The sequence below is a fragment of the Chiloscyllium plagiosum genome, chromosome 40, assembly GCF_004010195.1.
Source record: "Chiloscyllium plagiosum isolate BGI_BamShark_2017 chromosome 40, ASM401019v2, whole genome shotgun sequence".
NCBI lineage: Eukaryota > Metazoa > Chordata > Chondrichthyes > Orectolobiformes > Hemiscylliidae > Chiloscyllium > Chiloscyllium plagiosum.
In genome coordinates, this window is record NC_057749.1 from 563,737 (window position 1) to 590,963 (window position 27,227).

A 27,227-nucleotide genomic window follows, 5' to 3' on the forward strand; every position below is an offset into this window, starting at 1 on the left:
AATTCCAAGGTCCCTCTGTTCCACTACACTCCTACCATTCAGGTCTGACATTTTAGGTGTGCAACATGGCTGAGTCGGGGTGGATAACTCACAGTACCATGGTGGCCAAGACTACCCTGGGAAGAAAGAGAGAGGCTGCAGACAGATTAGAAAATTCGAGGGATAGACAGTCTAATTTATGGCTGAGATTATATGTCCCATATGGTCTGTTGCCGCCGGGTGCAAAGGTACAGGACATAATGGACTGGATAAATATCTGGAAAGGAAGGATGAATAACCAATGGTAGTGGTTCATGTGTGAACCAATGACGTAAGGAGGGAGAACTTTGTGGTCTTGCAGGATTGGTTTGAAGAGTTGGGAGAAGGTTAAAACAAAAGACCTCAGGGGTTGTAATCTCAGAAATATTATCTGTGCCGGGCTTCACCATTTTGATAAAGTTAGATCAGGGAAGTAAATGTGTGACATGAGGGATGGTGTAGAAGACACCATTTAAGATTTTTGGGACATTGGGATCACGTTTGGAAAAAGAGAATGCTGTTCAGAAGAGATGAAATGCAAGTAATCTCCTAGCTGAGAGAATAAATAGTGTTGTGGGGATGTATGGAAATTTGTAAGGCAGGTGGTGGATTGACTAATGGGTCTAGTTTGGAAGTACCAGTGAGGACAAAAGACAGAAAATAAGGAGCAGGGAAAAGGGAGTCAAGGAAGGCTTGAGTTTTGACAGTGAACAAAGAGGTAGATGTTCGCTAATGGGCAAGAAAGTGCTAAAGTCAAGGTTAAATGGTATGTATGTAAATGCAAGGAGTATCGTGAACATAACTGGCCAACTGGAAGCAGAAATTGCTCTGGGAGCATGACATAGAATCATTGACGGAAACATATTTAAAGCCAGAACAGGATTGGATACTTAACATTCGGGTTATAAGCCTTTTACTAGAAACAAGTTTGGTTAAAAAGTGAGGAGAGGAAACACTCTTGGTTAAAAAAAAGATATGATAGCCCTCGAACACTATACAGTTCCTGAATTTGAATCTATATGGTTGGAAGTGAGAAATAGGAATGGAGTGGTGACCTTGTTGGGTTTTTATTATAGACCTCCGAATAGTGGGGAGGATATAGAAGAGAGAATTTGTAGGTAGATTATAGAAATCTGCAGGACAAGGGTTGTGGTAGTTGGTGAATTCAATTATCCTTGGGTAGACTGGCAAAAAGGTAGAGTGTGAAACATGGACGGAGTAAAATTCTTGCAATGTGCGCAGGAGAACTTTCTGAGACAGTACATTTCCAGTCCTACCAGTAGGGGATTGTACTGGATCTGGTCCGAGGAAATGAGGTAGGTCAAGTGTAGAATGTCAGAGTGGGGAAGCATTTGGGGAATAGCATTCATAATATGACAACGTTCAAAGTTAGTTTGAAAAGGATAAGAAACAATCAAGTACTAAGATCCCAAACTGGAAAAGGACAGATTTTAGGGGTCTAAAAGTTGAACTGGAGCAGGTGATTGGAAATGCATTTTGATGGTTAACATAGTCGATGAAAAATATGACACTTTCAAAAGAGGGATGAATAGGGTGCAAGCTACATAGATACCCGTGAGAAGTAAAGACGGCGTGTCCAAAGCTAGAGCACCCTGGATGAGTAAGGGTATTTAGAAGAAAATAATGGAGGAAAAGGAGACACATGATGCGTACCAGAATAATAATAGCAATAGAAATCCAAAGGGTATCTCAAGTGCAGGAGAGAGGCAAAGACTGGAATAAAGAAGGCTAAGAGAGTCATGAGGAAAGGATGGCTGACTGCAGTAAAACAAATTGTTAAATGCTATTCAAACCTATTAATAATAAAAGATTAATGAAGGATATAGCAGGGCCCATAAGGAACAAGCAGGGTAAGCTGCTCACTGAAGCAAAGGGTATGGCAGAGGTACTAAATGAATACTTTGGTTCTGCCTTTACCAAATTAGAAGATGGTGACAATGGCCTAGTTATAAATGTGGGTGTTGAGCAACCAAGCAGTACAGTGCCAGATAAAGAGAGAGATACGGGAACAAACTGAAGACCCGTTGATAGAATTTTCCGGGATTAATCCTGGAGGACGTGAAGATGTGATGCAGTTGTTTAAGAGAAAAAGTAGCAAAGAATGACTCAGGACAGGAGATCGTGTCGTCGCAAACAGGACCCCTGAAAGGTATGTTGCCTCCCAGGTGCCAGGGTCGGGACATCTCTGATCAAGTCTACAAGATTCTGAAGGGGAGGGTGAGTCGCCAGGAGTCTTGGTGCACATTGGAACCAATGACATAGCCAGGAAAAGGAACAAGGATCTAAAAAGCGATTTTAGGGAGTTAGGTTGGAAGATAAAAAGCAGGACAATCAGAGTAATAACCTCATGACTACTACCGGTGCTATGTGCTAGTGAGGTGAGGAACAGGGAGCGAGTGCCGATAAACATGTGACTACAGGGCTGCTGCAGAAGAGAGGGCTCCAGATACGTAGATCATTGGGGTATCTTCTAGGGAAGGTGGGACCTGCACATGAAGGACAGGTTGCACTAAAACCGGAGGGGCACCAATGTCCAGGGTGGGAGATTTGCTGGAGCACTTTGGGAAGGTTGGTGAGGGAAGGGAACCCGAGCTACAGATCAGAGGAGAAGGTAGTTGTTGAACAGGCAGAAATAAAGTGCAGAAAGTCTGTCAGGAAGTTGATTGGGCAAAGGGATGGTTAAAATGTGCCTGTTTCAATGCAAAGAATGTCAGGAATAAGAGTTGTCCCAGTCGAAGTGGTGTCCTTCCTCATCTGTATGTGAGGATACTACGATTGACCAACTAGCCACAAAAAGACATGACTCTCTCTCACTAGTATCCTCACATACGGATGAGGAAGGACACCACTTCAACTGGGATAACACATCCATCCTAGGACAAGCCAAACAAAAACACACACAAGAATTCCTGGAAGCATGGCATTCCAAGTGGAACTCTATCAACAAACACATCGAGTTAGACCCCATCTACCACCCCCTTGAGAAAAGGAACAGGAAATGACTTGACCTCAAGAAATAACATCACCGCAGGAAATGGCATCACCAAACCAAAGAAACCCAAACATATAAATAGAAAGCAGGAATTTTCAGCATTGCTTTGCCTGAGGCCCACAGAAGATGTTACCTAGTAGGGTAACAAAATGTCTGGAAATGAACATTCCAGCTCAGCAGGCAAACCTACATCCAAGCGATAGGAACAGACAGTATGGGAAGGTATTTAGTTGGGGTAAAGGAAATTATATTGCTCTTAGACAGGAGCTGTGGAGTATAAATTGGGAACAATTGTTCTACAGGAAATATACAACAGAAATGTGGAGGCTGTTTAAGGAACATTTGTTGCGAGTGTTGGACAACTTTGTCCCACTGAGACAGGCAAGGAATGGGAAGGTGAAGGGGCCTTGGATGACAAGAGAAGAGAAGTTTTTTGTCAAGAGAAAGAAGAAAGCTTGCTTAAGGTTGAGGAAGTAAGGATCTGGCACAACTTTAGAAGATTTCAGAGTAGCGAGGAAAAAACTAAAAAATGGATTGAGAAGAGCTAGGAGGGGGCCTTGGTGGGAAGGATGAGAGAAAACCCAAAGGTATTCTACATGTAGGTGAGGAAAAAGAGAATGATCAGAGAGAGAATAGAGCTGATCAGGGATACTGGAGGGAACTTTTGCCTGGAGTCTGAAGAGGTAGGGGAGGAAGGAGAAAGTCATGTCTCATAAGCCTTATTGCATTCTTTGAGGATGTGACAAGACAAGGATGTGGTGTTTATGGATTTCAATAAGGCATTTGATAAGGTCCCCCATAGTTGGCTCTTTCAGAAAGTTAGGAGGTATGGGATACAGGAACATTTGATTGTCTGGATACAGAATTGGCTGGCCGAAAGAAGATAGGGAGTGGTAGTGGATGGAAAATATTCTGCCTGGAGGTCGGTGACCAGTGGTGTCCTGCAGGGATCTGTTCTTGGGCCACTGCTCTTTGTACTTTTGATAAATGACTTGGATGAAGAAGTGGAAGGGTTAGTAAGTTTGCCAATAACGTAAATTTTGGTGGTGTTGTAGATAGTGTCGAGGGTGATTGCAGGCTATAACAAGACATTGACAGGATGCAGAGCTGACCAGAGAAGTGGCAGATGGAGTTCAATTTGGATAAATGTGAAGTGATTCATTTTGGAAGGTTGGATTTGATTGCTAAATGAAAGGTTAAAGACAGGATTCTTGACAGTGTGGAGGAACAGCAGGATCTTGGGGTACACATACAAAGATATGTCAAAGTTGCCACCCAAATTGATAGGGTTGTTAAGAAGACGTATGATGTGTTGGCTTTCATCAGCGGGGGATTGAGTTTAAGAGCCATGAGGTTTTGCTGCAGCTCTAAAAAACCCTGGAATATTATGTCCAGTTCTGGTCACTTCATTATAGGAAAGATGCAGATACTTTAGAGAGGGTACAGAGGAGATTTCCCACGATGCTGCCTGGATTGGAGGGCTGGTCTTATGAAGAGAGTTTGAGTGAGCTCAGGCTTTTCACATTGGAGAAAAGAAGAAAGAGAGGTGACTTGATAGTGGTGTACAAAGTAATGAGAGGCATAGTTAGAGTAGGTAGCCAAAGACTGTTCTCCAGGGCAGAAATGGCAGTCAAAAGGAGTCATCATTTTAAGTGATTGGAGGAAGATTTAGGGGAGATGTTTAGGTCAGTAGGTAGGTTCTTTACGCAGAGAGTGGTGGGTGCATGGAATGCATTGCCAGCGGTGCAAGTAGTGTCAGAGACTTTAGGGACATTTAAGCGACTGCTAGACAAGAATATAAAAGAAGTAGGAGTATACTTAAGAGGGAAATCAGGAGGGCAAAAAGGGGACATGAAATAGCTTTGGCAAATAGAATTAAGGAGAATCCAAAGGGTTTTTACAAATACATTAAGGACAAAAGGGTAACTAGGGAGAGAATAGGGCCCCTCAAAGATCAGCAAGGCGGCCTTTGTGTGGAGCCATTGCAAAAGCAGGTCACTTGGCAACTATCATATTGCTGTTTGTGGGAGCTTATTGTGCCCTGTTTCATTGGCTGAGTAAAAAAAATTTCATTGACCGTAATGAGCCTTGCTGAGGTTCATACAAATGTGACTTTCTTTCTTTATGTATTCTATTTATTCATTAACAACTTCACTGAGGGGTGGCACTACAAACAATCCATCTCTACCTTAATGATATTGTTGCATTACCTTGTAAGATTGACACCCAAATCTTCCCATCGCAGATATAAAGGTCTTTCTTGAAAACATCAAACCAGAGACGGCTGGCTTCAGTCTCAGTGCAGGGTGGGTGGCTTCCAATTGTCACCTTCATGTCTGTTTCTGATTTCAACACAAGAGGAGATCAACAACGTTCGTATTTACCAGAGACGAGTCATTGAGTTAGACACTGTGTGGCTTCACTATGGCTAGGAGAAAGTGAGGTCTGCAGATGCTGGAGATCAGAGCTGAAAATTTCATTTCCCCTCCTCCCACCTTGTCTCAGTCAAATCCATCGAACTCAGCACCGCCTTCCTAACCTGCAATCTTCTTCCCGACCTCTCCGCCCCCACCCCAGTCTGGCCTATCACCCTCACCTTGACCTCTTTCCACCTATCACATTTCCGACGCCCCTCCCCCAAGTCCCTCCTCCCTACCTTTTATCTTAGCCTGCTGGACAAACTTTCCTCATTCCTGAAGAAGGGTTTATGCCCGAAACGTCGATTCTCCTGTTCCCTGGATGCTGCCTGACCTGCTGCGCTTTTCCAGCAACACATTCCAATCCAGTGAGGGAAGTTGGAAGATTTAAGCTGCTATCTTTTTGACGAGAGCCTACTAAGTGAAGGCCTGTCTGTCCTCTAATGTAGACATAGAAGAGCCAATGGCACTATTTTTAATAAGAGTTATAGATACATAGAAAACACAGTAAGATTTCATGCACAGAAGGTAGTCGTCTGGCACATTATGTCCATACCAGTCGATGAATACCTCGTCACACTAATCCCACTCTCCAAATTTTGATTCCTAAACCCATTGACTGTTCCACCGCATGTTTTAATGTGATTATGGTTTTTGCCTGTATTACCCTTTGAACTCGTGGGTTCCAGAACCTCACCACTGATGAGAAAGTTGTTCCAGGTGTCATAGTCAATATTTTTTCAATAATTAGTACAGCATTTCTTTTTGTGGGAGCTTGCTACATGTAAATTGCCTGCTATGTGTCAACACTGACTGTACTTCCAAAGTACTTTATTGGCTGTAAAGCATTTTGGATCTTTCTGTGGCCATAACAGTTACTATATAAATGCAATTTAATTTTAATAACTCAATAGTTACTCATAGAAATCTAATGTTATATCACTGGGATGCTTTTTTGCCATTATTATGGCAATAATGTTTTTTTCAAATTTAAAAAAAAGTTATGATATTTCAGCTACTTTAATCCCATGTGTATCACTGATGATTTGTATTTACTCTGTGGAAATTTTAATTGAGTAGAAGATTTTACTGCATTTTACTTTCTGATTTGCTGTTTGAGAATACTTCAGTGTAATTGGCTGCCAACTCCCTGCGGTGATATCACTGTTACTGTATGCCTAGTGTTTGTCTTGATCTTGCACATATCAAGAAAGGGAAACTTCATGCCTCAGAGATCACTAGATAGCAGAAAATCCCTTTAATACTTCAAAGTACTCTTTTGGTATGATCCTAGATATTGAATATTGTTAGATATTATTACTGGAGCGAATCATAGATTTACATTTAAATAGTTCCCATTTCTGTCTTTGTTCACTCCTTTCCTCAGCAATATTTTGTGTTTGATTTTGTCTACTTTCTGTGGTTTTATTTACCCTAATGAAGAAGAGCATATCTTCTCAACATCACAACTATTGATCTCACCCTGCTTGGCTGTTGTATGGAACCCCCTACGTGTTAACCCCTTAAAGCCAAATACATAACAATATTGTCAAATTTGATGGAATTTTAATGCATTTACTTTAGGGGAAATTTGGCATGTTAATATGCTGCAGTTTTTCTTATCTGCGATGTTTTGTGTTATGTTGCTGAAAATATTACTGATGAAATACTTAGCAGTTGTAGTAAAATCATGCGTATACTTAGGATGAAGAAGATTATGAGTACCACATATGCTTGGTCCAGTTCTTGTTGGATTCATTTGGATATCAAAGTTGAAACTTTATTGCTGGAACAGCACAGCAGGTCAGGCAGCATCCAGGGAACAGGAGATTCGACGTTTCGGGCACAGGCCCTTCTTCAGGAATGAGCAGAGAGTGTTCAGGAGGAGAAGATAAAAGGTAGGGAGGAGGGACTTGGAGGAGGGGAGTTGGAAGTGGAGGAGATGCGGTGGAGGGCACCGTCGACCACGTCGCCTTCCTGACCTGCAGTCTTCTTGTTGACCTCTCCGCCTCCATCCTACTCTGACCTATCACCCTCACCTTGACCTCTTTCCACCTATCACATTTCCAACTCCCCTCCTCCAAGTCCCTCCTCCCTACCTTTTATCTTCTCCTGCTGAACACTCTCTGCTCATTCCTGAAGAAGGGCCTGTGCCCGAAACGTCGAATCTCCTGTTCCCTGGATGCTGCCTGACCTGCTGTGCTGTTCCAGCAATAAAGTTTCAACAATAGGGAGAGTCTGAACAGGCTGGGGATGTTTTCCTTGGAGTGTCGGAGGCTGAGGGTGACATTAAAGAGGTTTACAAAATTATGAGGGGCATGGATAGTGTAAATAGGCAAAGTCTTTTCCCTGGGGTCAGAGAGTCCAGAACTAAAGGGCATAGGTTTAGGGTGAGAGGGGAAAGATATAAAAGAGACCTAAGGGGCAACCTTTGCACACATAAGGTGGTATGGGTATGGAATGAGCTGCCAGAGGAAGTGGTGGAGGCTAGTACAATTGCAACATTTAAGATACATTTGGATGGGTATATGAATAGGAAGGGTTTGGAGGGATATGGGCCGGGTGCTGGCAGGTGGGACTAGATTGGGTTGGGATATCTGGTTGGCATGGACGGGTTGGACCAAAGGGTCTGCTTCCATGCTGTACGTCTCTATGACTCTATATGGACAGCAATAAATTGAGGAGTGTGTTGGTTAGGTTGATCTTAGATTAAGATAAATGCTTGCCACAACATCGTGGGCCAATGGGCCTGCAATGTGCTGTACTGTTCTATGCTCTATGTAAATCCTGCCTCAGATTTACACATTCTCCAAGTCAGGATGGTGAGTAGCTTGGAGGTGAAGTTGAAGGTGTGGGTGTTCCCATGTATCTGTGCCCTTGTCCTTCCAGATGCAAGTGGTTGTGGGTTTGAAAGGTGCTGCCTTAGGGTCTTTGATGAATTTCTGCAGTGCGTCTTGTGGATAACATACACTGCTGCTACTGAGCATCGGTGGTGGAAGATAGAACATAGAATATAGAACATTACAGTGCAGTACAGGCCCTTCAGCCGACCTTCAGCATGTTGTGCCGACCTGTGGAGTCAATCTGAAGCCCATCTAACCTACAATTCCATTCTCATCCATATGCCTATCCAATGACCATTTAAATGCCCTTAAAGTTGGCGAGTCTACTACTGATGTAGGCAGTACATTCCACGTCCCTACTACTCCCCGAGTAAAGAACTTACCTCTGACATCTGATATATCTATCACCCCTCAATGTAAAGCCATGTCCCCTTGTGCTAGCCATCGGCATCTGAGGAAAAAGGCTCTCACTGTCCAACCTATCAAACCCTCTGATTATCATATATGTCTCAATTAAGTCACTTCTCAACCTCTCTAATGAAAACAGCCTCAAGTCTCTTAGCCTTTCCCAAAAGACCTTCCAGGCAACATCCTAGTAAACCTCCTCTTAACCCTCTTCAAAGCTTCCACACCCATCTAGAATGCAGTGACCAGAACTATACGCAATACTCCAATGTGGCCACACCAGAGTTTTGTACAGCTGCAGCATGATCTCATGGTTCCAAAGCTCAATCCCTCTACCAATAAAAGCTAACACACCATATGTATTCTTAACAGCCCTCACAACCTGGGTGACAACTTTCAAGGATATATGTACCGGGACATGGAGATCTCTCTTCTCATCTATACTACCAATACACTATCTTACCATTAGCCCAATATGCTTTATTACTGTTACTCCTTCCAAAGTGAATCACCTCACACTTTTCCTCATTAATTTCCATTTGCCATCTCTCAGCCCAGCTCTGCAGCGTATCTATGTCTCTCTGCAACTTAGAACATAGAGTCACAGAGATATACAGCATGGAAACAGACCCTTCATGCTTCATCATTATCCACAACTCTACTGACCTTTGTGTCAACTGCAAATTTACGAACCCATTCTTCTATGCCCTTATCCAGTTCATTTATAAAAATGACAAACAACAGTGGCCCCAAACAAATCCTTACAGTACACCACTCGTAACTGAACTCCAGGATGAATATTTCCCATCACCCACCACCCTCTGTCTTCTTTCAGCTAGCCAACTTCTGATCCAAACCATTAAATCACTTTCAATCCCATGCATCCCTATTTTGTGGGGAATGGCGGGGAACCTTATCAAATGCCTTACTGAAATCCATATACACCATATCAACCACTTTACCCTCATCCACCTATTTGGTCACCATCTCAAAGAACTCAGTAAGGTTTATGAGGCATGACCTACACTTCACAAACTGTGTTGACTATCCCTACTCAACTTCTTTCTTTCTGGATGATTATAAGTCCTATCTCTTATAACTCTTTCCAATAATTTATCCACAACCAAAGTAAGGCTTACAAGTCTATAATTACCGGGGCTGTCTCTATTCCCTTTCTTGAACAAGGGGACAACATTTGCTATCCTCCAGTCTTCTGGCACTACTCCTGTAGACAATGACGACATAAAGATCAAAGCCAAAGGCTCTGCAAACTCCTCCCTGCCTTCCCAGAGAATCTGAGGATAAACCCCATCTGGCCCAGGGGACTTATCTATTTTTACACTTTTCAGAATTGCTAACATCTCCTCCCTATGCACCTCAATCTTATCTAGTCTAGTAGCCTATATCTCAGTATTCTCTTTGACCACATTGTCTTTTTCCAGTGTGCATACTGACAAAAAGTATTCATTTAGCACTTCTCCTATCTCCTCGGACTCAACGCAAAATTAGCACTACAATGCTTGATTGACCCTAATCTTACTCCAGTCATTCTTTTAGTACTGATACACCTATAAAAAGCCTTAGGGTTTTCCTTGATCCTAGCTACCAATGACTTCTCATGTCCCTTCGTGGCTGCTCTTAGCTCTCTCTTTAGGTCTTTCCTGGCTAACTTGTAACTCTCAAGCACCCTAACTGAGCCTTCATGTCTCATCCTAACATAGGTCTTCTTCTTCTTCCTCTTGACAAGGGATTCAAGTTCCTTAGTAAACCACAGCTCCCTCACTCTGCAACTTCCTTTTTGCCTGACAGATACATACTTATCAAGGACACGCAGTAACTGGTCCTCAAATAAGCTCCACAGTTCAATTGTGCCCATCCCCTTCAGTTTCCTTCCATCCTATGCATCCTAAAACTTGCCTAATCGCATCATAATTGCCTTTCCCATAGCTATAACTCCTGCCCTGTGGCATATACCTATCCTTTTCCATCATTAAAGTAAATGTAGCTGAATTGTGGTCACTGTCACCAAAGTGCTCACCTACCTCCAAATCTAACACCGGGCCAGGTTCATAACCCAGTAATGAACCTTGTTGGCCTATCTTCATACTGTGGCAGGAAACCATCTTGCACAGATTGGACAAAAACTGACCCATCTGAAGTGCTTGAAATATAGTATTCCCAATCAATATTTGGAAATTTTAAGTTCCCCCATAACAACTATCCTGACACTGTTGCTCCTATTGAGGATCATCTTTGCTATCCTACCCTCTACATCTCTGGAACTATTCAGAAGCCTATAGAAAACTCCCAACAGGGTAACCTCTCCTTTCCTCTTTCTAATCTGAGCCCATATTACCTCAGTCAATGAGTCTTCAAACATCTTTTCTGCCACTGTAATACTGTCCTTGACCATCAATGCCACACCTCCCCCTCTTTTACTATTTTCTCTGTTCTTACTGAAACATCTAAATCCTGGAACCTGCAACAACCATTCCTGTCCCTGCTCTACCCACGTCTCCAAAATGGCAACAATATCGAAATCCCAGGTACCAACCCATGTAGTAAGTCACCCACCTTATTCTGGATGCTCCTGGGATTGAAGTAGACACACTTCAAATCAACTTCTTGCTTGCTTGTGCTTTCTTGCGCTCTTGAAATCTTAGCTCTGACTTTGCTACTCTCAACCTCCTGAGTACTTGAACTACAATTTAGATTCCCATCCCCCTGCTGAATTAGTTTAAACCTTCCCAAAGACCATTGGCAAAATTCCCCCAGGATATTGGTACCCTTCTGGTTCAGGTGTAAACCATCCTGTTTGTAGAGGTCCCACCTGGTCCACAATGAGCCTGGTGTCTGAAACCCTCTCTCCTGCACCATCCCTGGAGGCACGTGTTCAACTCCTCTCTTTCCCTATTCCTCACCTTGCTAGTGGCACAGGCAACAAACCAGAGATAAGCACTCTGTTTGTTCTAGCTCTAAACCTCAACCCTAACTCCCCAAATCTCTGCCTTAAATCCCCATCCCTTTTCCTACCTATGTCGTTGGTACCTATGTGGACCATGACTTGGGGCTGCTCCCCTCCTTCTAAAGGATCCAGAAAACAAGTTCTGAGACATCACAAACCCTGGTAACTGGGAGGTAACACATCAACCGTAAGTCTCTCTTGTTCCCACAGAACCTTCCATCTGTCCCCCTAACAATGGAGTCCCCAGTGACTAAGGCTCTGCTCCTCTCCCCCCTTCCCTTCTGAGCAGCAGAGACAGACTCTGTGCCAGAGACCTGTGTCCCATTTCTCACCCCTGGTAAGTCAACCCCCCAATAATATACAAAATGGTATACTTGTTGTTGAGGGGAACGGCCACAGGGGATCCCTGCACTGCCAGCCAGTTCCCTTTCCGTCCCCTGACGATAACCTTCTTCTTTTACCTGAGGTGTGCCTACCTCCCTATAACTCTTCTCAATAATCCACTCCACCTGCCGAATGATCCAAAGTTCATCCAGCTCCAGATATGGATATTTGCGGATGTGCTGCAACTCAAGCAGCTGCTTGCCCTGGATGGTATCATGTTTCTTGTGTGTTTTTGGAGCTGTACCCTTTCAGGCAAGTGGAGAGTATACCGTCACATTCCTGCCTTGTGCCTTGTGGATAGTGGACAGGCTTTGGGAGTCAGGAGGTGAGCCACTTGCCATCGTATTTCTAGATACATAGATTCATAATTTTATGAATCTATGTTCATCTTGTCTATAGCCCTCATACTTTTGGTAAATTTGAAGTCAGGATGTAGTTTACTAAACTGACTGAACTGCTAATATTAATGCAGCTTCATGTTTAAATATTGCAAACATGTCATTGATGTATTGGAAGGGATGGGATATTCATGGTCATTCAATCATGTTTCTCAGGGTAACCAACAAAGTTATTATCAAAAACTGTACTTGAAGCTTATCCCAATGTGCAGTCTACCTCAGATTACCTTGGAATAAGTTCTCTCAAAAATTTGATAAAGAGATAAAGCTAACTGTTTCATCTTGTTACCTTACAGGAAATACGAGACATTCTTTTCTAACAAGATGCTGCTGTCAAGCCAAAAGGTCATTCTGCCTCCACACAAATGAGTAATGTAATCTGAATTTCAGTGTCAGTGTGGCATCATGTACATCAGGTCATACATACTACAGACTACCTGATTGTATCAAGCAGCCAGTGTTCCTTTGATTGCTCACAGTTGGCAGTCTACAAACTGGGTTCAACCAGCCCTTTTTTGCAAAATGCAAAACATTGGGTCCAGCACCAGAAGTGATTTTACTACTGGATGACATTTACTACATGATCCAAACTTTGCTAAGAATTACACCAGAAACCAACTTAAGATTCTCAGTCTGGCTCACAGTGTAATTCATTTTCACTTGCTGGAAGCTACACGATAACACAACACAAATGACCATGTTCTTTAAACTGTGAAAATATGCAGCATGCTGCTGTGCAGAAGGACCTGCGTACATTTGTTCTTGAATTGCAAAATGTTGGTTTACAGGTACAACAGATAATTAGAAAGGCAGTGGAATATTGTCCTTCATTGCTAGAGGGATGGAGTTTAAAAATATGGAGGTGATGCTGCAGCTGTATAGGGTGCTGGTGAGGCCACACCTGGAGTACTGTGCACAGTTTTGGTCTCCTTACTTGAGAAAGAAAGTATTGGCACTGGAAGGGATGCAGAGGAGGTTCACTGGGTTGATTCCAGAGTTGAGAGAATTGGCTTATGAGGAGAAATTGAGTAAACTATGCTCTTTGGCATTAAGAAGAATGAGGAGGGATCTTATAGAAACATGTAAAATTATGAAGGGAATAGATTAGATAGAAGCAGGGAGGTTGTTTCCACTGGCAGGTGAAATTGGAAGTAGAGGCCATAGCCTCAAAATAAAGGAGAGCAGATTTAGGACTGAGTTGAGGAGAAACCCCTTCACCCCAGAGGTTGTGAATCTGTGGAATGTCCTGCCCAATGAAGCAGTTGAGGCTACCTCAAGAATGTTTTTAATACAAAGATAGATAGATGTTGAACAGTATAGAAATTAAGGGTTATGATGAACAGGTGAGTAAGTGGAGCTGTGTCCACAAAACATCAGCCATGACCTTATTGAATGGTGGAGCAGACTCAACACTCCAGACGACTTATGTTTTTATGTTCTTTGTCAGGAAAAGGAATTTGTTTATACATTACACCTTTTTCATTGAGGAAGCCATCATGGAGACTGTTAATCCCTGCTGCATTCCCCATGGCAATGCCCTAATCAATCAAGATTGAACTTCCTGGTCTTGTCTTTTCAGCTAACAATTCCTGCCATTTTCCCACGTTAACTATTGAGCAACAAATCAGCAGCCCTGTTCTCAAGCTGCACAAGTCACTGTTCCCTTTCTAAGTTTTTATTTGGCAACCAAGTCCTGATGAGTACAAGTTCAAAAAATGTCAACTCTCTGTCCTTATTTATATGCTTTTAAGATAATTTATCCACTCTTGTATTTGTTCTTCTTGAGACAATGGACAACATTCTAAGTTTCTCACCATTTTGAACATTCTCTGGTTTAATCTTCTTTAGTCCAAATTGAATAAGTTCACACTTATCCACATTGATCTCTAACTGTTAGAGTTTCACCCACTCATTTACTCCATCAATGTTCCTTTGCAATTTACAGTTCCCTCCCACACTATTTTCCGTTGCATCCTAACTTGGGAAATCATATGTATGGCTCAGCATTCCTTCATGTGAATCAATAATAAACCAGGCCTCAAGGAACTGACTTGAAGAATCTTCAGTTGGAGAATTTGTTATAACAGGTCACCTCCTCCACTGCAATCAGTTGTGGTTGGACTTTGGACTTTGGATGGTTACACAGCCTGACACCTCATTAAAAGCCCTCTATACCTGTGACTCACAGGATTCTCTTGCTAGCTCACTGGACATCTGTACACTTGGCGATAGCTTTGTGTATTGTGTAAACAAAGATTTGTTACAGGAAACCACGGCAATAAGACAACGAGAGCACTCCTAGTAACAGGGATTGTGTGTGTACCACTGACGCTGTAAAATGGACAATACTCAATATACAGCATCTTTGGAAGTGTCAAGAATTCAAACCTGTCACCATCCTACTCACTAAATATTCTTATATAAGGAAACCAGTTGATTTCCAGGCATTTGTTGATACTATCAAAGGGTTCCTGGGTTTGAGTTGTTAAATGGAAGTGAAGAAGGTAAGAATTTAAAAGACCCATTTTTACTCAGTGGCTGCTGCTCCACCTGCAGAATTTGGATGGGTTAGTTTTAATTTGTTAAAGGTTTATTCTCCAAATTCCCTTTGGTTATTCTCTCTGTATTCTCAAATTCATTTCTCCAGCACTGCTTTCATCCATTTTTATGGCCAGGTTAATCTCGCATATCCTTTCGCCTCCCAGGAGAGTAACTCACCTTTAGCCCATAGTTCATAGTCAAAAATCACACAATGCCGGGTTATAGTCCAATAGGCTTATTTGAAACCGTAAGCTTTCAGAACCCCACTCCTTCCTCAGTGAAAGAGAATACATTGGACACAGAATTCATAAGTAAAAGATCAAAGGGTCATACAACTTATGCAAATGTATTGAACAAACCTAGATGGCTACCACGTCTTTAATCAGTAAGAATGGAGGTGCAGGTTTTCGATTGATTAATATCTAAGTCCCTGAATTTCTTTCAAGTCAGTGCCCCAAAATAACTTAAGGTTTTATCAGTATATAGTTGACATCTCAGGTCAGACAATGCATTTTACATGTGAGGCCTTGTTTCAAGTCTGTGTCTCAACCTGGAGTCAAACTGATTTTATTTCCAAAGTAGGAATTTATAAAACATCGATTGCAGATTGTGTACATTTTGAACCACATAGAATGTTTCTGCAAATACAAATTCACCCCATAGACTCATATGTGTGTGTGCATGTATGCGTGTGTGAGAGAGAGAGAGACAGAGAGAAAGAGAGTGCATGTGGGAGAGAGAGGAGGGAGAGAGTGAGAGAGTGCAGGTGGGTGGGGGTATGTTTGTGTCTGTGTGTTTGCGTGCACGCAGACTTGAGAGAGTGTGTGTATGCTTGAAAGGGAGTGTGTGTGTGTGTGTACATATGAGTATAATCATACATTTGAGTGTGTGTGAGGGTGTGTGCTTGAGAGAGAGTGTGCATGAGTGTGAGGGAGTATTTGTGAGAGAGTGTGCGTGAGTGCAAACGTGTGTGTGAATGTGAGTGTGTATGTGTATGAGAGAGAGTCTGTGTGAGTGTGTGAGAGAGAGTGTGCATGTGTCTGTGTAACAGTGTACAGTGTGGTGGGGTCATCTGTCATGTGACATGAACCTCAGATCCAGGTTGAGGCCAACTTCATGGGTACCGAACTTGGCTATCAGCCTCTGTTTGGTAACTGTGTTATTGCATGTTCTGAGGTCCACCTCGGAAGACGTTTACCCGAAGATCCAAAGCTGAATGTCTTTGACTGCTGAAGTGTTCCCTGACTGGAAAGGAATATCCCGGTCTGGCGGGATATGCAGTTGTGCGGTGTCCATTCATCCGTTGTTGTAGCATCTGCATGGTTTCGCCAATGTACCGTGCCTCGGGAAATCCTTGCCTGCAGTGTATGAGACAGACAACACTGGCTGAGTCACCACACACGGTGAGTGGTGTCCCCATGTGTAATGGTAGTATCCATGTCAATGTTCTGATATGTCTTGCAGTGGTTGCCATGACAGGGTGTACAGTGTCTATTCCTGATGAATGCCCGAAATGTCTATTTTCCTGCTTCTCGGATGCTGCCTGACCTGCTGTGCTTTTCCAGCACCACTCTAATCTAAACTCTGGTTTCCAGCATCTGCAGTCCTCACTTTTACCTGTACAGTTGTGGTCAATTTTGTCCTGAAGGCTAGGTAGTTTGCTGAGAACAATGGTCTGCTTAAAGTTTGGAGATTGTTTAAAGGTAAGAAAATCTTGGCAAGGTGTTCATCCTCATCGATAATGGTTTACAGGCTGTGAAAAACGTGGCATAGTTCCTCTACTCCTGGGAAGTACTTGGTGGAGTGGGAGGGGGAGTTGAAGTATTCAGCCACAGGGCGGTAGGGTTGTTTAGTGTGTGTGACGACGAAGGGTATCCTATCAGTCGTATGCCATTTTTGTCTTCTGAGGAGGTCAACTGGGATCTTGGGTTTATGTCACACTACAGGTGACCCCACCACACTATATACACATATACACATTCACACACACTCTCTCACACAAACACACCCACTCACACAGACCTTCTCTCATATACACACACACTCTCTCTCTCACTCACAGGCATATATGCCCTCACATCATGCACACACATTCTCACATACACTCACACACATGTACACTCTCACATACACTCACACTCATATACTCCCTCACACACACACTCTCTCTTAAGCGTATACACACTCTCTCTTTTCCACACAGACACAAGCACACACACTTTCTCTTTCTCACACACATGCACACACACATATAAATCTACAGGGTGAATTTGTATTTGCAGATTTATATTTGCAGATACAATCTGTGTTGTTCATAAAGCATATGACCTGTAGACAGTGAGAAAGTGAGGACTGCACATGCTGGAGGTCAAAGTTGAAAAGTGTAGTGCTGGAAAAGCACAGCCAGTCATACAGCACCTAGCAGGAAAGTCGATGTTTCGAGCATATGCTCTTCTTCAGGAATGTGGGGGAGGTCCAAGGAGGCTGAGACCCCACCACCAGAGATACATTTCCCTTCCCACTACTATCTGTGTACTGCAGAGACCATTCCCTCTGTGGCTCCCTTGTTAGGTCCATGCCCCCACCAACCCACCCTCCACTCCTACCAATTTCCTATGCTGCCACAAGATGTATAAAACCTGCACCCCCCACCCCCCCCCCCCACCTCCATCCAAGGACTCACATCCAGCAGAGATTTTCCTGCACCTCCACACATATCATCTACTGTGTCCATTGTTCCCGATGTCGTCTCCTCGACATTGGGGAGACAGGACGCCAACTTGGGGAACATTTAGTTGGCGGCACGGTGGCACAGTAGTTAGCACTGCTGCCTCACAGCGCCAGAGACCTGGGTTCAATTCCTGCCTCAGGCGACTGACTGTGTGGAGTTTGCACATTCTCCCCTTGTCTGCGTGGGTTTCCTCCGGGTGCTCCGGTTTCCTCCCACAGTCCAAAAATGTGCAGGTTAGGTGAATTGGCCATGCTAAATTGCCTGTAGTGTTAGGTGAAGGGGTAAAAATGTAGGGTAATGGGTCTGGGTGGGTTGCGCTTCGGCGGGTCGTTGTGGACTTGTTGAGCCGAAGGGCCTGTTTCCACACTGTAAGTAATGTAATGTAAAAAAAACTTTCAGAGAACATCTCTGGGACACACGCACTAAACAACCCATCGCCCCAGCTGAACACTTCAACTCCCGCTCCACCAAGGACATGCAAGTCCTGGGCCTCCTCCACCACCAGATTCTAGCCACCCAATGCCTGGAGGAAGAACGCCTCATCTTTCACTTTGGGACCCCACATGAGGTCAATATCGATTTCACCAGTTTCGCCATCTCCTCGCCCCACCTTATTCCAAATCCAACCCTCCAACTCAGCAATGCCCTCTTGAACCACCTGTCCATCTTCCTTCCCACCGATCTGCTCCACCTTCCCCAGGTACCTTCCCCCCAGTCCCACACCCCCTCCCATTTATCTCTCAGCCCCCTTGGGCCTCCCCCACCACATTCCTGATGAAGAGCTTATGCTTGAAATATTGACTCTCCTGCTCCTTAGATGCTGCCTGACCAGCTGCGCTTTTCCAGCACCACACTTTATGACCTGTAGACAGTCAGTCAATGTAGAATTTTATAAATCCCTACTTTGGAAAAAAAACAGACTGACTCCAGGTTGAGACACAGACTCAAAACAAGGCGTCACACCTAAAATGCATTGTTTGACCTGAGATGTCACCTTTATATTGATAAAAACTTAGGAGCAGTGACTTGAAAGAAGTTCTCGGACTTCCATATTAATCAACTGAAACCTGCATCTCCATTCTTAAATAGCCGTGTACATTTGTTCAATACATTTGCAAAAGTTGTATGATCCTTTGATCTTTTACTTCTTAATTCTGTGTCCAATGTATCCTCTCTCACTAGCTGCCTAAGAAAGGTGCAGGGCTCTGAAAACTTGTGGTTTCAAATAAATCTATTGGACTATAACCCAATATTGTGTGATTTTTGATTTTTTCCACCTCAGTCCAACACCGGCACCTCCATATCTTAGAACATAGCATAGCACAGGAACAGCCCTTCAGGCCACCTTGTCTGAGCTAACCTTGATGTCATTCTAAACTAATGCCATCTGCCTCCACATAGTCTGTATCCCTCTATTCCTTGCCTGTTCCTGCATTCGTCTATATGCCTTTTAAATATTGTGTCTACAACCTCCCCTGATAGCACATTTCAGACACCTGCCATCCTCTGCATAAAAAAAGATTCCTCACACATCTCCTTTAAACTTTTGCCAATCACCTTAAGCCTTTGCCCCCTGACATTTGTCATTTCCACCCTGGGAAAGAAACTCCGACAATCCATCCTATCCATGGCTCTCAGAAGTTTGTATACTTCTATCAGATCATCCCACAATATCTGACACTCTAGCGGAAGTTTGTCCAACCTCTCTTTGTAGCTAATACACTCCAATCCAGGCAACATCCTGGTAAACCTGTTTTGCATTCTCTCCAAGACCTCCATAACCTTCTTTTATATGGCAACCAGAACTGCACACAGTACGCTAAATGTGGCCTAACTAAAGTCTTTTACAGTTGCAATGTGCCTTGCTACATCATACTGTATGCCTTCTTTGCTATCTTACCCACTTGAGTTGCCACTTTCAGGGAGATATGCAATTGTACCACAAGATCCCCCTGAATATCAATACTCCTAAGGGTCCTGCTATTTACTGTATACTATGCATTTGACCTCCCAAAATGAAATACTTCACATTTGTTCTGCCCAACTTTCCAACTGGTCTGTATCCTTGTATACCCTTTGACAATTGTCTTCACTATCCACAACTCCACAAATGTTTGTGTCATCTGCAAACTTACTAGTCAGACCATCTACATTTTTATTAAAACCATTTATATATATTAAGAAAAACAATGGTCCCAGCACTGATCCTTGTAAAACATTACTGATCACAGACCTCCAGTCAGAAAAACACCCTTCCCTGACTACTTTCTGTCTTCTATGGCCAAGCCAATTTTGTAACCAATGTACCAGGCCAATTCACCATGGATTGCATGTGACTTAATCTTCTTGACCAGCCTGTCATGTGGGACCTTGTCAAATACTTTAGTAAAATCCACGTAGAAAACATCCACTGCCCCACCCTTATCTTTGTCACTTCCTCAAAAAACTCAATCAAATCTGTGAGATAAGACCTTCCCCACATAAAGCCATGCTAGCTATTCCTAATATGTTCATTCTTCTCCAAATGGCATTAAGAATTTTCTCCAATTTTTTTTCCCTATTGCTATTGTAAGGCTCACCAACTTATTACATCCTGGATTATCCCTGTTACACTTCATCAACAGCAAAATGACATTGGCTATTTGCCAGTCTTCTGGGACCTCATCTGAGGCTAAAGAGGACACATGGCAATCTCCTCTCTCATATCCTTCACAGCCTATCAGGTCCTGGGGACTTATTTACTGTAAGACACCCAACACCACCCCCTTAGAAATATTGACATGCCCCAGAATATCAACATATTCCTCCCAAACCTTATCATCATCCTTGGTAGCCATGACGTAGAGGTGCTGGTGTTGGACTGGGTTGGACAAAGTTAAAAATCACACAGCACCAAGTTACAGTCTAATAGGTTTATTTGGAACCACTAGCTTTCGGAGAGCTGCTTCTTCATCAAACTGTCCAGTCTTCAAGACAACATCGACCACAACACAATACAACCCTGTCATGGCAACCACTGCGAGACATGTCAGAATGTCATCAAAGATGATACCATTACACGTGGGGATACCACCCACCATGTACGTGGCAAACACTTGTGGCTTGGCCAACATTTTCTATCTCTGCCATCCTATCCATGCTGCAAGGATGTCACAAGGCAAAGTACATTGACGAAACCAAGCAGATGTCACGACACCAGATGAATGGACACTGCTCAACAATTGCCAGACAGGGGTGTTCCCTCCCAGTTAGGGAACACTTCAGCGGTCAGGGACATTCGGCCTTAGATCTTCGGGTGACCATCCTCCAAGGCGGACTTCGGGATACGCAACAATGCAGTCACTGAGCAGAGCCTGATAGTCAAGTTTTGGTACCAATGGGGATGGCCTCAACTGCAATCTTCAGTTCATGTCACACTACAGGTAACCCCACTACACTATACACACACATACACACACACTCTTACACATGATTACACTCACACTCACACAGACCCTCTCTCAGACACACGCACTCCCCCACACTCATGCACACACCCTCTCACAGGCATATACTCTGTCACATTCGCGCATACGCACACTCTCTCTCTCACTCACTTTCTCTCCCTCACATGCATATACACACATATGAGACAGAGTTGGAGATCAGAGTTGAGAGTGTGTTGATGGAAAAGCACAGCAGGTCAGGCAGCATCCCAAGAACAAGAAAATCAACGTTTTGGGCTGGAGCCCTCCATCAAGAATCAAAATTTGTTCAAAAAGCACACAATCTTGTAGGTAGTCAGTCCATGTGACATTTTATTAATTCCTACTTTGGAAATAGAACCAGTCTGACTCAAAGTTGGAATAAAAACAGACTCTAACCTCACATCTTTAATGCATTGTCTGAGCTGAGATATCACCCTTTTTTCTATAAAATCTTAACTTATCTCGGGAATATGACTTGAAATAAGTTCTGGGATTTACAATTTGATCACTCGAAACCTGTATCCCCATTCGAAGTGACTAAAGACTTAACAGCAATCTAGTTTTGTTCAATACATTGCATCATTTGTATGACACATTGATCTTTTACGGTAAATTCTGTGTCCTATGATCCTGCCCCACTAGCTACCTGATGAAGGAGCAGTGTTCCGAAAGCTAGTGCTTCCAAATAAACCTATTGGACTATAACTGGTGTCATGTGATTTTTAACCTTCTCTTTGGTGAGTACCAATGTGAAGTGCTCATAAAGGACCTCACACATTTCCCCTGTTTCCATGCATAAACTCCCTCCTTTGTCTTTGACTGTACTTACCCTTTCCCTCGCTACCCTCTTGCTCTTAATATACCTATAAAATGCCTTGAGATTCTCCTTAATTTTAATAGCCTTTATGACCCCTTCTGCCCATCCTGGCTTAGTGGTTAGTACTGCTGCCTCATAGTATCATGGACCCAGGTTCGATTCCACCCTTGGCTGACTGTGTGAAATTTGCACATTCTCCCTTGTCTGCATGAGTTTCCTCTGGGTGCTCCGGTTTTCTCCCACCGTCTAAAGACGTATAGATTAGATGGATTGGCCATGCTAAATTGCCCCCCCTGTTCACAGATGCATAGGTTAGGTGGGTTAGCTATGGGAAATGCAGTGCTACAGGGAGATGGTAAGGGAGTGGATCTGAGGAAAGACCTTGCTTACTCACCCTATCCATGCCCCACATGATTTTATAAACCTCTATAACATCACCCCTAAGTCTCCGACGCTCCAGGGAGAAGAGCCCCAACCTATTCAGCCTCTCCCAAAACTTAACTCTCCAACCTTGGCAACATCCTTGTTAATCTTTTCTGAACCCTTTCAAGTTTAAAACAAGTTTCCCACAGCAGGTTGTCCTGTGAATGCACCCTAAGCTATCCTCAAGCTACTATTGCACAGCAATACTGACATAGAGATAGCCACACTAGGATGCCCGGCAATATTCATTAGTTCTGGATGTGGGTTTGCTTGCTGAACTGGAAGGCTTGTTTTCAGACATTTCATCACCATACTAGGTGAGCCTCCAGATGAAACACTGGTGGTATGGCCCACTTTCTATTTATGTGTTTAGGTTTCCTTGGGTTGGTGATGTCATTTCCTGTGGTGATGTCATTTCCTGTTCTTTTTCTCAGGGTATGGTACATGTGTTTGTTGACAGAGTTCCGGTTGGAATGGCATGCTACTAGGAATTCTCATATGTGTCTCTGTTTGGCGTGTCCTAGGATGGATGTGTTGTTCCAGTCGAAGTGATGTCCTTCCTCATCTACTAAGGCTACTAAGTAAGGCTACTAATGAGAGTAGGTCATGTCTTCTTGTGGCTAGCTGATGTTCATGTATATTGTTGACTAGTTTTCTGCCTGTTTGTCCAATGTAATATTTGTTACAGCTCTTGCAAGGTATTTTGTAAATGACATTACTTTTGCTTGTTGTCTGTATAGGATCTGTCTGAAAGTATGCCCTCCACTTCCCTGCAACGATGACTACAGTTCAAAAATTCTCCATTGGGTGCAAAGTGCTTTAAGCTGAAGTAGGTGAAAGGTACAATACAAATGAAAGTTGTTTCATTCGTGAGTATGCATTCCTGAGGCAGAAGGTAAAAAGGTGCTATGCTTGCATTGGCAGAAAAAACAGGCGAGCAATACCTGCTTACTTCCAGAATTCCCACTCATAGGAAAGTCCTCTCTCAGGTTATCACCTCAATGGATCAGGAGCTCTTGGCAAAATCTGGGATGGAATTTCGTTCTCAGTTATAGGATATATTTGTGCTGAGTATTTAATGTCTTGGAGTCTGCAATCTTGAAGCATATAGACTCCTCCCTAATGTCCTTGGCTTCGGCAAAACAGCTTAATATAAATTTGATCATAGCTATTGTGTAGTCCTCCCAAGGATCCAATTCCTGAGTAACAGGGTGTTGTATGCAATGATCAGGTTAACAGTATCATTAGTAAAATACAGAATTCACTACTTGACTTAGCTGTAGTGCAGTGAGCTCTAGAATTCTCTTGTTTTAAATCAGGAGAGGCATGAATTCAAGCCCTACAATTCCAGCCTGGTGCCCCAGTGCAGTTTTGAGGGAATGCTACCATATCAGAGATACTACCTTTTGAAAGAGACTTTTAGTTAATGTGGTTATTATTGCATTCTCATGGAATAATAAGGATAGGAGCTGCATTGATATGATGTGCAGCAGGACAGGAAACAGAAAGTAGAAGTTAAGATTGTTTTCTGGACTGAATTCCCAGAGGTCAGTATTGGGACCTTTGCTTTTCCTCAGTCCTTCATGTAATGATCTAACCCTAGTGTACAGGGCACAGTTTCAATGTTTATGAATGACACACAACTTCGAAGAATTGCAAGGCAAATAGTATTAACTTCAAAAGAGCACAGACAGACTGCTGGAATGGTGCTGAAATAACATGGAGAGATGATTTAAAGTAAAGGGCACAATTCTAAAGAGGCTATAGGCACAGATGGGACTGGGTGTAAACTTGCACAAATCATTGAAGAGTGCAGGACAGGTGGAGAGCACAATTAATGACAAATAGGGATCCGTGGGCTTTCACAATAGAGGAACAGAGCACAATAATTAGAAATTTATGAATAATCTGTGTTTGGCTTTAGTTGAAACATTAAATCCAGTTCTTGGCACTGCACATCCGGAAGAATGTGACAGAAAAGGAAGGAAGGAAGTGCAGAAAAGATTCACGAGAAGGCTTCCAGGGCTGAGAGACTTCAGCAACAAGGCAGATTGGGGAAGTTAGAACAGTTCTTCTTGTAGAAGTGAAGACTGAGAGGAGATTTGATCAAGGTTTTCAAAATCATGGGGGTGTTTGGACTGAGCAGATAAGGGACAAATGATTTGTATTGGTGGATGAATCAAAAACTAGAGGGCACAGACTTAAAGTAATTTGCTTAAAAAACCTGTCAAGCGTGATTTCCTTTCAGTGAATCCATGTTGATTGGAACTAATCTAGCCAAGCTTTTCAAATGCTCAGTTATTACATTCTTAATATTTGACTCCAGCATTTTCCCCACTACCATATCAGGCTAACCGGCTTGAAATTCCTGTTTTCTCTCTCCCTCCTTTTTCAAGAAGTGAGATTACATTAGCTACTCTTCTGTCCATTAGAACTCATCCTGTGACAATAGAATGCTGGAAAACAATCACCAATGTGTCCACTAGTTCGAGGGCCACTTCCTCAAGTACCCTGGGAAGCAGAGCATCAGGCCCTGCAGACTTACTGGTTTTTAATCATATCAGTTTCCCCAATACCATTTCCTGACAAATAAGGATTTCCTTCAGTCCCTCCTTCACGCTCGAATCTCTGTCCCCTACCATTTCTGGAATGTTATTTGTATTCTCATTCGTGAAGACAGACCAAAATTATTTGTTCAACTGATCTGCCATCTCCTTGTTGTTCATTATGTATTCACTTGATTCTAACTGTAAGGGACCTACATTTGTCTTCGCATAGTCTTTCTCTTTACATATTCATGGAAACTTTTGCAGTCAGTTTTTGTATTCCACAAGCTTACTCTCGCATTCTATTTTCCCTTCCTGAATTGTCCTCCTCTGTTGAATTTTAAATTTCTACCGGTTCTCAGGTTTGCTGCTTTGTCTTGGCCAAGTTATATGCCCCCACTTAGGCTTTAACATTACCCCTGATTTCCCTTGTCAGGTAGGGTTGAGCCACCATCCCTGCTTTACTCTTATACTGGATAAGGATGTATAATGTTCATCCATGTGTTCTTTAAATGTGTGCCATTCCTATCCACCATCAACCCCTTAAGTAGCCTTGGCCTGCTTACCCTAGGTAATGCATGTCTCATACCATCAAAATGCACATCAAATGTGCTGTCTGAGTGTATAGTGGAGGTGGATTTAATTGTAGTCCTGTAACTTTGGGGCAGCACAGTGGCTTAGTAGTGAGTGCTGTTGCCTCTCAGCACCAGGAACCCGGGTTCGGTTCCAGTCTCAAGCAATTGTCTGTGTGGAGTTTGTACATTCTCCTCATGTCTGCGTGGGTTTCCTCTGGGTGCTCCAGTTTCCTCCACAGTCCAAAGCTGTGTAAATCAGGTGGAATGGCTCAATTGCCCATAATGTCCAGAGATATGCACACCTGATGGATTAGCCACGGGAAATGCAGGGTTGCAGGGAAAGGATGGGTCTGGGTTGGATGCGCTTTGGAGTGTCAGTGTGGATTTGATGGGTCGAATGGCCTGCTTCCACACTGTAGGGATTCTATGAACTGTTCAATGTTTGTTGGATGCAAACTGTCTACTGCTTTTCCTATACGACAACTATGACTACATTTCAGATGTGGCACTCAAGTGGGACATCTTGAAGGATGGTTTAATATATAAGCAACTTCTTTCTTTAATAATCTTGGACAGTCAGGAATATTTGATGATGTTAATACATATTTAATGCCCCATGAAGTTAAACATTGATTATCTCAGTCAGATTGTTCTTTTTCTCATTAACTACAGGACTTACCCAAAGATCTTTGACCAACGGTAAAGGCAATGAAATGGACGGCAAGCAGCCCGATACATCCAGTAAAGATGTCCAAATTCCACATGGTGTAAACGGACCTTCTGCTCTCTGTCAGTATTGTTCTTTTCCAAACTCAGTTGTTTTTCGGTTGAGAGGAAGACTGTGTTGGTCTGAAGTAAACATCTGAGTAACAAAACGTATTTGAAGCAGTGAACTTTGTCCCCACTTTGATAAGGAGGAATTAACTCATTGAACAATCAATGTATGTTATTAGTATCTGTTTAATGTTTTACCAGAGCACCACTCACGCCAGTAATTCAGTAATGATGAGGAGGCAATGGCCCAGTGGTGTTATTTTCAAACTATTCATCCAGTGTCCTTGCTAATGTTCTAATGCCAGCACAGCAGATGGGGGAGTTTGAATTCCATAAAAAATATCTGGAAGTAAGAATCTACTGATGACCATGAAACCATTGTCAATTGTCCAAAACTTGCATGTGGTTCACTAACATCCTTTGGGGAAAGAAATGTGTCATCCTCGCCTGGTCTGGCTTACATGTGACTCCAGACCACAGGCATGTAGTTCACTCTCTGTTGCCCTCTGAAATGGCCTAGCAAGCCATTCGGTTGTACCAATTGGTACAAAGTCTCAGCAAAGAAATAAAACCAGATGAACCTCCCTGCATCAGCCGAGACACCTGGAAAAGACAACAGCAAAACCCTTGTCAATCCTGCAAAGTCTTCCTAACTAATATCTGGGGGATGGTGCCAAAATCGGGAGAGCTGTCTCAAAGACTAGTTAAGCAACAGCCTGACATAGACATGCTATTGGAACATACTTGCCAGACAATGTCCCAAACACTGCCATCACCATTCCTGGATATGTCCTGTTCAATGGGCAGGGCAGACCCAGCAAAGGTTGCAGCACAGGTATGCAGTCAGGAGGGAATCGCCCTGGAGCTCTCAACATTGACACCAAATCCCACAAGGTGTCATGGCATCAGG

General features: G+C 43.1%; 1 protein-coding gene across 1 annotated transcript in view; it reads right to left on the bottom strand.

Annotated features, from left to right (window-relative positions):
* si:dkeyp-73b11.8 (BPTI/Kunitz domain-containing protein) overlaps positions 1-26,405 on the bottom strand; it is a 46,001-nt gene extending 19,596 nt beyond the window's left edge. Inside the window, exon 1 of the mRNA XM_043680639.1 lies at positions 26,223-26,405. Within this exon, the coding sequence (XP_043536574.1) occupies positions 26,223-26,307 (85 nt within the window). The 5' untranslated portion in view covers positions 26,308-26,405. The remainder of the gene's footprint in view (positions 1-26,222) is intronic.
* Between the last annotated feature and the right edge of the window lie 822 nt (positions 26,406-27,227).